This window comes from Rhincodon typus, chromosome 4 (assembly GCF_021869965.1).
Source record: "Rhincodon typus isolate 14 chromosome 4, sRhiTyp1.1, whole genome shotgun sequence".
NCBI lineage: Eukaryota > Metazoa > Chordata > Chondrichthyes > Orectolobiformes > Rhincodontidae > Rhincodon > Rhincodon typus.
The window spans coordinates 35,410,391-35,423,912 of record NC_063335.1 but is presented as its reverse complement, the minus strand read 5'-3'; the positions used below and the strand labels follow the sequence as shown (position 1 = coordinate 35,423,912).

Here is a 13,522-nt window from a genome sequence, read left to right as displayed (position 1 = left end):
GTTTTTTTTAAAATCTTAGATTATTTTTCTCTGAACACTGAGGGACTCAGCTCAGACTTTCCTACCTTTGGCCTTTTCAAATAAAACCTGCCTGTGTATTTTTTAAAGAAGGAAATGTCATGGCAATGCATAAACATGGTATGACCTGCTAGAACCAAGTATAAATACAAGTTTGAATGAAATGAGTAGTATTATGCAAGTAACAGAGATAGTAGGAACTGCCGATGCTGGAGAATCTGAGATAACAAGGTGTAGAGCTGGATGAACACAGCAGGCCAAGCAGCATCAGAGGAGCAGGAAAGCTGACATTTCGGGTCTAGACCCTTCTTCAGAAATGGGGGAGGGGAAGGGGATTCTGAAATAAATAGGGAGAAAGGGGGAGGTGGATAGAAGATGGATAAAGGAGAAGATAGGTGGAGAGGAGACAGACAGGTCAAGGAGGCGGGATTGGAGCCAGTAAAGGTGAGTGTAAGTGGGGAGTTAGGGAGGGGATAGGTCGGTCCAGGGAGGTAACATCCTTTTAAAACAAATTTCATTTTAAACAAATTTCACAGACAGAAATCCACCAAACCAAATCAAAGCAAAGTTTGGATAAAGATGCAATATGTTCTAAGATTCAGGATAAAAAATTCTTACCTACAACTGGTGTCACAGTTAACCTGTATTCCTGAAACCTTCCCCTCGGAGCTTTCCACGTAATCTTAACACTGTCCTGAGACACTATAGTAAACTTTAATCGCGTTGGAGAGGCAACTACAAGATGTACAAAAAAAAGAAAAATTAATTAAACATTTGAAACAGCCATCGTCATCATTATAACAGAACATGAAGGCCAATAATTCAAGGACAAATCAACAAAGCAGGCAGTCAGTCATTCATTAAAATGAAGAATTACGCACTTTCAACTACAAATAGCACAGTATTTACCAGGGTTCTAAACTACATGTGCTGCTTGACTGCTTGCAAATCCTATGAAAAAAGCTGAAATGTTCAAATCTACTCACAGTGCTCACAGTAATGCCAATTCTAATCAACTCATTAAGTGCAAAAATACACTATTTAATCAGTCATATTGCAGCGTAGAACCCTGGTCCCAAACACACTACAAAGAACTGTATTAGTTTGAACAATGAGAAACTACTTTCCAAGCAGGTTATCCCCTCAGATAGTTTCTACATTGATCTACACAGTGGAAGAAAAAGACAAAGACAAAGACAAAGTCAAAGCAAGGTGCGCTTGTGTGGCGCCAGAATGCATAAAGACACTTTCCATTTCCCCCGCCACCAAACATAGAATCCATAAGAATTGTCCAATTATTCAAGTATTTCCTCTTCTTTAATGGAAGGTGAGGAAATTCTAACTAAACTTCCACTGCTCCTTCCATTTTTTTTTGAAGGCTTGCCCATTGGACGAAGCAGCAGGAACAAGTTTGTTATCCATCACCAGAAACCTGAACAGTTCAATTAGTTGAATTCCCATGGCCAAATTCAGGGGTCATAACTAGGCAGAGACTTTGTGCTGCAGTGAAGTCATAGATTGTGCAGATCCAAATGTACACTTTAGAACCGGGGAAGTTTACAGCTCCAAGCGCCTGGCAATTTGCGTGCTTCCCAGCTATGACCCTTGATCTTGTTAAAAAAAATAAAATCAACAGACAATGCAAGGCATCAAGTATTGAAACAAGATACAAAAATTAATGGTTTTGTGCCAAAATACAACTATGCTTAACTAGATGTGTTATTGATAGCTACCAATCATAAACAAAATTATTTTTGGTACAGATGTTAGTACGTCATCCTTAAGATGATTTGTAATGAAATTTTTCATTAGGAAATAGATGAATTACATAAACTCAAAGTGGAATTTTTTCTACAGTTTGCTCTGCAGTTCAGAATGCTTAAGAGTGACATGTTGTGTTCTGTCTTCCAGGGCTTTGTGGTATGTGAATGTTCAGCCCATACAAGCCTATAACCATCACAGTACTGTAAACATGCCAAGACTACTCTAAAGAAAAGTCAGGACAATGATTTTAGTTACTTCATGGAAATTCTAACAGGTACCTAAGAACGTGACACGCAAATAACACTGAGGTCTTTGCACTCTTCTTCAGAAGGTTAGGGCATAAGAACAAAACGTGTGCTAACTATTTAATTATATCTCTTGTGTCGACTGGCATAACTGATCTTTAATAGATTAGTAAATATGATAATAGTCCAGCAACAACTCAATTTTCATCCTTTCTCCTCAAACCCCTTTGTAGTCTCACCCCTCCACTGCCCCACAATCCTTAGATTTCTGCACTCAATCTGGCCTCTGGCACATCCATGAATTTAATCATTCCACCAGTGGTGGCCATTGCTTCAGCTACCCTGGGCCCCTCTGGAATTTCTTCTCTAAACCACAGTCATTCTCTATCTCTTTCCTTCCTCTCACAGAAACCATAGAATCCCTACAGTGTGGAAATAGGCCCTTTGGCCCAACAAGTCCACCATGGCCCTCTGAAGAGCATCCCACCCACACCCATTCCCCTACCCTTTTTCCTGTAATCCTGTATTTCCCATGACTAACACACCTATTCTACACTATGGGCAATTTAGCATGGCCAATCCACCTAGCCTGCACATTTTTGGACTGTGGGAGGAAGCCAGAGCACCCAGAGGAAACCCATGCAGACACGGGGAGAATGTGCAAACTCCACATAGACAGTCACCCAAGGATGGAATCAAACCTTGGTCCCTGGTGCTGTGAGGCAGCACTGCTAACCACTGAGCCACCATTCCACCCTCAGTCACTCCTTAAAACCTAAAGTTTTGGTTGACCTTTTGGTCAGCCAACTTAAAGTTGCATCATTTTCTGAAGAAGGGTCTAGGCCCGAAACGTCAGCCTTCCTGCTCCTCTGATGCTGCTTGGCCTGCTGTGTTCATCCAGCTCTATACCTTGGTATCTCATATTCTCCAGCATCTGCAGTTCCTACTATCTCTTAAAGTTGCATCATATGTCTCGGTGCCTAATTTTGCTTTATCCTTCCTGGGAAAGTCCTTGCAGGTTCTATCATTTTAAAGATTCAAATAAATATATGTCATTGTAGTTCACCGTCTGGGCATTAAGTTGGTGAAAACATTTTGTAGAACTTTCCCAATTTTTAACCAATTGAGGGATCATTGTACCATTGTGTTCTAATAAAAAAGCATCTTTAGTACAGTAACAGTTATTATCTTGTCAGCTTTAACATTAGAAAGTCATCGGTTTAACCTCCAAGGCTTCACATCCTATTTCTTTCACTCAAAAATTACAGGGCACCGATTTCTCAAGACGTCTCTCAACATGAAGCACTCTTCCAAACTGTGCATGCCAAGACTCCCAACATTTAATTGTACAAAGTGTTACAAGTTTGGGCATGCCTAGTTTACATTTATAGAGTTATACAGCAGTTTATTCCACACACAAACCACTCTCTGTGTAAAAAAGTTGCCCCTCATGTCCTTTATAAAACTTTCTCCTCTCACCTTAAAAATATGTCCTCAAGTTTTGAACTCCCCAGCCTAGGGAAAAGACTTTTGTCATTCACCTCACCTTTTGTCAATCAACCTCCTACATTCACGTGCAAAAAGTCCCAGTCTGTCCAGTCCATTTTTTTATATCTCAAACACTCCATTCTCGCTAACATCCTGGTATATCGCTTCTGAACCTCTCCAGTTTAATAATATCCTTCCTATAACAGGGCAACTAAACTGATACCCCCTGTCAACACTAGGGGAAACATGTAAGGACAAGTGGCCGACTAAGAATTTGATTCATTGAGTAAAGTTAGCATCTTAGTTTATTAAGCAAATAATTTCCAAGCTATTTCCTTAAGCAGTAAAATTATCATTGCGTCTATCAACAATCTCCAGGTTTCCACACGGTATTTTTAGAAGTAGGTATAAGGAATTCCATATAGAAGAGATTTATTTTAGTGCAGAGAAGCATTTTGGCACAAAGCTGTTTGTTTCCTGCCAAGACCCCAGTGGACGATGAGTGCCAACACAGACAAAACAAGACAAAAATGATAGTTATGTGATCACCAACCTGAAGATGGCACCTTTTTTCTGTTGTACTTTATTATCCATGCAGCAAAAATCTTGCTCCCCCCAAATTAAAAATTATGAGCCAACACAAATTTGGGTTGAAACTTGGGTGTCAAAATGGACAATAAAAATGATTCATTTCAAAAGAAATGCGCAATTATAAAGTGTGGGTCTGTGCAAAACCCAGCTGAGAAGCCCATAGCTTTATTAAAATGTTGAACGAGGAAAAAAAATGCCCCAAGACTATCGAAGGTTTAAGAGATAAATGGTTCTTTTTGAAAGAAAAATAATTATGTAGGAATGCAGCCCTACTGCTCTGTCAAGGGAGGCATCTTTATTAATCTGACACAAAGGGTGGTTTCCTACAATTATCTTTCCAAGGTCCATACTTGTGCCTAAAGATAACTGTTTGCATTTGTTGCAAACCTGAATGTAAGAAGTCTAATTGAGTACACAAAACAGGATCCATTTTATGTAAAGCGGCAAGTGTTTAGATGTTGAAAATGCTCATCTGTTGTAAGCAGACGCAAGAAACAGACCTGTGACCTTGGATGATACAGAATTAATTAATTGCACAATACAGATCTACTTAAAATGTTCAAAATAAATGTAATTTTCTGATAAAAGACTGTGCAAAACATTACTTCATGGTGGGAAATTGGTACTTTTGTAGCTTCAAGGTCATGAAAGAATTACATTTACTGGCTGAATTGTGTTCTTTCTCTGTTTTCCACAGGTCTTTCCAAGGAGCAGCATAATGACATTTAATTAGAATCACCAATGCAAAGCACTAAATGGCCGACACTTGGAAGTTTGCAATTTAATGCACCCAGCTGTTTTGACTACAGATTTCAGCTGGAATGAGGGAGTACTTGGCAATCAACTTAGAAGGTTATCGGCTAAGTTCCAAGTATCATGCCAGTTTATGCCATGGCTGTCGCAATAAAGAAAGTTTAATATTATTAGGAGATGTGAAACAGCTGAAAAGAATTTAATTCACTTGAAGAACGTCACAATTTCCTGTTAATTTGCCACAAACAACAGCATTGTGGCCCACGTTTAAAAACATGTTGGAAAAGGTGTAACATGGGAAAGAAAATGTGAAACCAACAAGAATTTACTGGCTGGACAAGAAGATGTAGAATTTTCTGGGAATTATGAGACTCCTAATCTAAAACAGCAAAAGTTGCTGCATCTCCATTTTATTGTTTTTTAATTCATTCATAAGATGCGGATGTCACTGGCTAGTCCAACATTTATTGCCCATTCCTAGTTGCCCTCGAGATGATCATGGTGAGCTGCCTTCTTAAACCTCTGCAGTCCATTTCTACCACTTGAAAAATTTGGTAAAGCTTTTATTTCCAGTTGAAATTCATTAAAATAACTATTTGTATTTGTTACAACCTCTAACACTTCATTTACATGTTGAAGCAAACACTTTATGGGTTATGAATGCATGTTGGTTCTAAGCATCTTACCTGATGTGATCGTAATTCATACAACATGAGTTCTTCATACAAATGAGTTCTACTTAGCAAAATCACCTAGGAACACAGCTAACTGCTTCCAAGCAGAATTATCCTATAAATTCTGTGAGCTCAGTTGGCTGAACAACTGGTTTACGATGCAGACTGATGCCAACAGCGTGGATTCAATTCGTGGACCAGCTGAGGCTATCTTGAAGGAATCTCCTTTCCAACCTTTACCCTTGCCTGAGGTGTGGTGACCCTCAGGTTAAACCACCACCAGTCATTTCTCTCTAATGAGAGATCAGCCTTTTGGCAATTTAACCTTTACCCTATAAATTGCCCAGATACATCATTCAACATATTAAGAACTTTGTGAAGGATGTCCAAATATATCACTTGACATTTTAAGAACTTTGTGCAGGAATTTTGAAGCTATTCTTAAATTACAAAAGCAACCAGCAGTATGTTTAATTGAACATGTTACCATGTAACTAAACCATGCAAACGATAATATTTCTACTGCAGCAAAAATCTCCCAGTGCAAAAAAATCCAATATTGTACCATTTTATTAAAAAAGCAGACTTTGTATTGATTACTTCCTTTTGAGCTAGTAGAACAAAATGCATTTTCAAGTCATTAGACCTCCAAAATAATTACTTTACTTTAATGCCTTATAATCAGAGTAGAGTTTACTTTGGTCTTAGATTCAGGGAATGCATTTATATTAAGGACAAATATTAAAGAGAAAATGTTGTTGGATATTTCTCTTGCAAAATCTAAAGATAAATATGAAGAATTCAGACTAGTCCAGATGAGCAGCTAACAAGTAGTTAGAAGTGCAAGCCACAAATTACGTGAAAGTGACCAGAAGGTAATGAAATTCTTATGGTAATTTAATCACTTTAAAGTGATGTGCAAACGAAGCAAGGTTAATGGGAGAAAAAACTTTTCCACACAGCAAGTAGTTAGGAAATGGCACACACTGCATGGAAGTGTGTTGGAGGCAGGTTTGTTTGGGATACTCGAGAAAACATTGGATGATTATTTGGACAGAAATGATGTGCTGGGATATGGGGAAAAGGCAGGAAATTGGCATCAGTTAATGGAACTAGTGCCGCACAATGAGCTGAAAGACTGCAGCTATTACTTTCTATACTTTTTTTCTGAATCTGATTTTGCCAAAACACAGTCACAATTGTAATTAAGCTCAATTTTACACTTTAATATTTGTGTATTATTGCACTGTAGTTAAAGAAAAGTTTTTAAGTCATGGGGAAAGAGCGGGGGAGTGTGAATTGAATAGCTTTTTCAAAGGTCAAGCACAGGAACAATAGTTCTTTCTGTTTCATTCTAAGATGATTCTATAAAGTGCACCAGCAAGGTTACTGTCCATAACACTGAATGATGCTTCCTTGTATATCACTGTGCATGACCCCAGTTGCAGGAAATTATGAAATTTTTCAAAAATTGCTGCGTTTGCCAGACAAGAATAATAGATTAGTCGGGAACAGAGAGAGAAACCTTATATCAGCATCAAACCATGCTGGTTTATGTTTCCAATAACTGGTACTTCCCAAGGGCAATACTTATGACAGCGTGGCAACCACTAGACACAGTGTCACTGTATCCTCGTGACAGGAGGTTCTTATTTTAAAAATCTCAAGGAGACAAGTAAGCTCTCCTATTTCTGCAGCCTCAGTGCTCTCAAGCCAGCAGACTGTTCAATAATTTAAGAGGTCTGCCATTAGGAGGAGAGGTGCAAAATAAAGTTCAATATGTTGTGAGCCAACAGGTGGTCTTAAAGTCTTATGTTGTCCCCACAGTTCATCCATCCATATTGATCATACTGCGAGTGAATTACATTCACCATCAATAGCTGAAATGTTATTTCTACCACATTGCAATCTTATTTTCAACATGTAGTTGATTTACAGCTGAAAAGTATAAATATTAATAATCTTTAAACAATTCAGCCTAACCAACCAATCGATGCAACCATAGAATGTTATTTTGTTACTGTGCTTGTGGAATACTTGTGGAATTAGGGCTCTATTTCCATAAGTAATGGTTTGTTAAGGTATCAGGAGTCTAACCAGTACTACAGCAACCTGAAGCAGATTCACATTGCAAACTGGAACATAATAAATAGGAGCAGCAGTAGGGTATACGGCTCATTCAAGCCCACACACACTCATCAACAGAATCACAACTGACCTTCTACCTCAACTGTACTCCACAGCAGCAGCTGAATTATTGTATTTAATTCAAAGGCAGGATCCAACCTGACCCTTTCATTCCAGTTAGATCAGAACCTAGCTGCAGTCTTATGTTACAAGTTGTGATGAAGCAAAGGAAAAGCCTGTGTCTACAAGAGCAAGTGTAAATGGAGTTCAAGGTTTATTAAGTGCTGACACTCAGATATGAGGCAGGTTCAAATGGCAGGTGCTGCAAATACTTGTGATATCCTGATCTGAAAAAAAATGTGACACAAGATTGTGTAAAAATTCTACTGTAAAAATAATATTGAATGTTGTAACTTACATGCAAGAATGAAAACACATCTTGGAAGTGAAATATGCACTCTCTACAGCTTTACAGGAAGGTTGTAAAAATGAAATGATTACCCATTATTCCAATCAGACAATGAGTTAATCAAGCTGTGCATATTGGAAATCATCACAAAAAGAGTTAATTACAACTTTACGTTGTTAATATATTAATGCATATTTTAATCATTATCCCACATCTTCTGTTTCAATGAACTAATGAATGACTTTAAAAAGCATGGTCATAACAAATAAAATTAACATGTACCATGTATTATGGAAGATTGCAAGATCATAAATCAAGTGATCTGCCCACATCTGCACATCAGAGGGATTTCTTAAACATTTATTTTATCTTGTCAACAATTACCTTGACCCTGTGCCTTGCTGATGAAATGAGTTGTCACTGCTACAAAGGCCAGGAGCAGGCAGGTTCCTATTCTGTGTCCAAGGACCGGCATACTTAAATCTTGCCTGTGGCCGGGTTTACTCAGCAATCCTGTAAAATTGACAAAGAAGCATTGTTTCTCAGGAAGAGATCATAACCAGCTTAAAACTAAAGCATATTTCCTTCAAATGGTTAAGTTCAGCACATCATCACATTTGTGAGATCGGCCAACAAATTGGAAAAATCGATACTTAATATCATGCCATCATCAGAAGGCATAAGTAATTTAAGTCCTGCCCAAATGCAGCAATTTTCTATGTCAACTTTTGTCATAAAGTGAACCATTTTACTCTACACTATATAGTTGGATGAATTCATTATGACTTGAGCTCCTCCCCTGGTTATTACGGGAACTTCAACTGTGACTCAGAGTGTCTTTATTATGTAGAATGATATAACAATAATAATAACTTGCATTTACATAAGCAGCAACACAGGATTTTTACCAAATAAAATTCCATAATAAGTCATATAAAGAGATATTAGGAGAAGTAGTCAAAGAATTAGGTTATGAACAGGAGTTTAAAGGGGAGAGTTAATGAGCTTTTATGAGAGGGCTGAGTTGGCTGAAGGCATAGCCATCAAATAAAGAAGACATTAACTTTAGGAAAGAACAAGAGGCCACAAGTAGAGGAGCATAGAGGCAATCGCCTAGGGGTATTATCATATTAATCCAGAGACCCAGGGTTCAAATCATGCCATGGCAGATCGTGGCATTTGAATTCAATAGAAGTCTGGAATTAAGAAACTAACAATGATCATGGAACTGCTATTGATTGTCTGAAATAACCCATTTAGTTCACTAATGTCCTTTAGGGAAAGAAACTGCTGTCCTTACCTGGTCTGACCGACATGTGACTCCAGGCCCATAGCAACATGGTTGACTCTTAGCTGCCCTCTAGGCAGTTGGTGATGGGCAATAAATTCTGGTCTAGCCAGCAATACCCATGTCCCATGAACCCCAATAAAAAAGAACTTATAGAACTGGAGTACGTGGCATGGAAGCAATATAACATGGAGTGACAAACAGCCATTTGGTCCATCGAGCCCATTCCCTCAATAAACGATACCCTTGCTTTGTTACAACTTACAGGTTCAGAGGGCTCTGGACATTTTCTGAAATGGTAATTGCTCTTTTAAAAAACTGTTAGAATGTCTTATTTTTCTGTGAAGCGACTCTAACTGGTCTACATCTATAGTACAACAGCAGAAACCAATGTATTGTTGACCCAAACCCGAATACTTGTGTTTTTTTTTTACACACATAATTCTTTAATATCTTTAAATGGTGAATTAAGTTAACATTAGAAGAAGGGACAATGGGTTTGAATCATTATGACTGGTTGACTCTACAACGAGACTCTACAATACAAGGAATTAATATGTAACAAAGTAGTTAAACTGTTCAATTTCTACAGCATATTTCACTAGATAATATCAAAATATATTACACTACTTCACTTCCTTTACTTAAACAGATGAACTTCTGCATTCTGTCTTTTAAGACAGCCCTGGGGAATAAATGTTCAGGGGCAATACGAACAAAATTAGATCAAAGTGTTTGGTGTTTAAATCTTAATTTTATTTCTGATAATTTACAGTCAGGAAGAAATCCAATACTTTCCAACATTGAGATATGTATCAATTACAAAGACAAGATGCCAAATTCCATCGCCTTGAAGGTAGCATCCAAGCCAGTTCATCAGCACTTCATCTATTGCCTCAGATGATCCTTTTCTTTCTCTCATCATAATACACAATGCAGACTCAAATTTAAAATTCTCATTACTCATGCTTAACTGTCCCCAAGGCCTCACTTCTTCCTGTCTTTGTAACTTCCTCTAGTCCTACCGAAAAGAACTGAGATCTGTATGTTCCTCTATCTCTGGCTTCTTCAGCATCCCCAGGTTCCATCGCTCCATGACTGCTTCTGCTGCTTAGGTCCCAAGTGCTGGGATTTCCTCCTTAAACCACAACACCTGCGGACCCCTTTAAAATGTTCCTTAAAACCTATCACTTTGAAAAGGTTTTCTGCGACCTGCCAGAGACTGTAAGATTTAGGAGCAGAAGTAGGCCATTCAGCCCATCAAGTCCAATCGGCATTCAATAGATCATGGCTGAGAATATAACTCTCTAATCCCATAACTGTTGATTCCCTTAGTAATTAAAAATCTGTCTAACTCAGCCTTAAAAATACACACTGACCCAGTCTTGATAGCCATCCACAGTCAAGAATTCCACAGATTGACTACCCTCAGGCGAAATTCTTCATTATCTGACTGCAATGGGCAACCCCTTTCTATAACATTCATTTACTAAACCAATCCGATTACAGATTACTGGATCCAAAATTGCTTGATTCCCTGGTCAAATCCACAACATATTGTTCTCGGAAACTGTCTCAAACACACATAAATTCATCCTGTCTACATTTTCCCAACCTATATGAAGATTAGAGTCACCCATGATTAATGCACTGCCTTTTTTTAATGTGTCTGCATGATTGCTTGATTCATTCTCTGATCTACAGATTAGTTACCATGAGGGGGACTATACACTACTGCTAGACATCCCCTTATTATTTCTTAGCTCCACCACTACAGATTCTATATCATCAGATCCAATATTTTGCTATTAAACTTATTCCAGGTTCTACTAACAAAGCTACTCCTTCACTTTCTTTCCTGCCTATTATTCAAAAAAGTTACATAACTTTCAATATTTAGCTCCCATTTTGACCTCCTTGGAATTAAAGCTGCACAATGGCTATAATTTCATGCATATTAACCTCAATTTGTGCTGTTAATTCATTTATTTTGTTCTGAATGTTACATTAATTTAAATTTGAAAAAACACCTTTTAACTATATTTTCCCCCTTGAACCTTGTGCGGCTTGTTGACAAATTTTGATCATTTTACACTGCTTTGAAGCATCTTATCCACATTAAAAAGTGTCATAGATACTGTAAATGCAAGTTGTTCTAAAGCATAACTTTTAAACAAACTTTACCCCTAAAAAGTCTTTTTCAAACAAAAAAATGATGAAAAGTTAACTGAAAGGTGGCATGAACTGTATCCAAAGCCTGCTTAATATCCTGAGTCTGGAGACCAAACACAGGTAAATTACAAGGAAGGAAAACTGAAATTTCTACTTTACCACCCCTACCAAGATCATAAAAACAAAACTCCAGAAAATAAAAGCAACCCCTATGTCCAAACCCACACTAAACAAAACCTGCTGTGACTGTCTCATGATTCCACTGATTCACCTGATTCATGTCCCAAACCTTGTAACATTGAATCATAGCCATTTATCTATACAGTTCTTTCAGGTTTACTTGATTTAGAACAAACTTATTTTGTTGGATGCCTCTGTCCACATCTACACTATAGCAAACCAATCTTGTTCAGGACTTAAGATGGTAATCCATTCATCTCCAAAAGTGGTCAATATAAAGAGTGGCCTGTTTCTAGCTTCTTAAAATGGGTATGAATACCACACTTAAAAAAGGCAATTTTCAACCAGCAAAGTTCAATTGGGAATCTTGCGAGAAGCAGAGTATTCAGTAATCATTTTAGCAAATGGTGCATGTGGGAACACCAGCTTTTTTTCATTCTCTGAATTTGGACAGTACTGACTAAATCAGCATTTATTGCTCATCCCTAATTGGACATGAGAATTGGTGGCGAGCTGCCTTTTTAAATCTGTTGCAGTTCATGTGGTGCAGGTACACCCACAGTGTTGTTCGGGAGGGCACCCCAGGATTTTGACCCAGCAACAGTGAAGGAATGATGATTATATGTCAAAGTCCTGGAAATCACTCCCTAATAATATTGTGGGTCCACCTTCAGCAAATGGACTGTGGCTGTTCAAAGAGGCAGCTCAGCACCAATTTCTCAAGGGCAACCAGGGGGTGGCAACACAGACCGGCCAGTGACATCCACATCCATGGAAGACTAAGAAAATGTTAGGATAGCGCCTGGCCTGAAGGAGAACTTACAGGTTGTGTTCACATACATCTGCTGCTCTTGTCCTTCTAGATGGTATAGGTCATTGGTTTGAAAGGTACTCTCTAAGGAACCTTGAGTGTTGCAGTGCATCTTGCAGATAGCATGCACTGCTGCTACTGAGCATCAGTGGTGCAAACAGTGATTATCGAAGGTGGTGGATGGGGTGCCAATCAGTTGGGCTGCTTTGTCCTGACTGGTGTTGAGCTTTGAGTATTGTTGGGGCTGCACTCATCCAGGTAAGTAGAGAGTATTCCATCACACTATGGACTTGTAACTTGCAGATGGTGAACAGGAGGAGAGCTACTCATCACAGAAATCCTAGCCTCTGATCTGCTCTTGTAGCTACATATTCATGTGGCTAGTCCAGTTCCATTCAATGGTAATCCCCAGGATGTTGATAGCAGAGGATTCAACACTGGTCATATCATTGAACATGAAGTGGAGATAGTTAGATTCTCCCTTGTTGGAAATGACCATTGTCTGGTACAATGTTGCTTACCACCTATTAGCCCAAACCTGAATGTTGTCCAGCCCTTTCTGCATATGAACATAGACTGCTTTGAGAGGAGTCGTGAATGGTGCTGAACATTGTGTAATTATCAATGAACATCCCCAACTCCTGACATTATGATGGAGGAATGGTCATTGATGGAGCAGCTGGTAATGACCGGGCAGTTTTCCAGATGATGCCCCAGTAGCCGACAGTGCTAACTTTTCAACTCAAACTGAAATCAACTGGGTTCAAAACTAACACAACAGGATGTTGTGGCCAACTGGTGACATGAACCTAAACAATGTCAGTTAGCCCAGTCACACAGGAACTTACAACAGTTGCAACTGGGCAACCTCCAGTGAAACTGGGGCACCCTGTGTTTAACTGGGCACCCTCCAGTCAAACTGGGGTACCCTGTGTGTAACTGGGCACCCTCCAGAGAAACTGGGGCACCCTGTGTGCAACTGGGCACCCTCCAGTGAAACTG

The 13,522-nt window shown here is 38.7% G+C and overlaps 1 protein-coding gene across 5 annotated transcripts in view; it reads right to left on the bottom strand.

Annotated features, from left to right (window-relative positions):
• Positions 1 to 13,522, bottom strand: part of col14a1a (collagen, type XIV, alpha 1a) — a 202,633-nt gene that overhangs the window by 188,076 nt on the left and 1,035 nt on the right. For 4 of the 5 annotated variants that reach the window (XR_007261919.1, XM_048595780.1, XM_048595781.1 and 1 more), the window contains exons 2-3: positions 8,454 to 8,582; positions 637 to 753 (exon numbers count right to left, since the gene is read on the bottom strand). Coding sequence is in view for 4 of the 5 variants with exons in the window: in XM_048595780.1 (XP_048451737.1) it covers positions 637 to 753; positions 8,454 to 8,544 (208 nt within the window). In the remaining variant the exon portion in view is untranslated. The remainder of the gene's footprint in view (positions 1 to 636; positions 754 to 8,453; positions 8,583 to 13,522) is intronic. The other variant, XM_048595783.1, reaches the window with a different exon arrangement.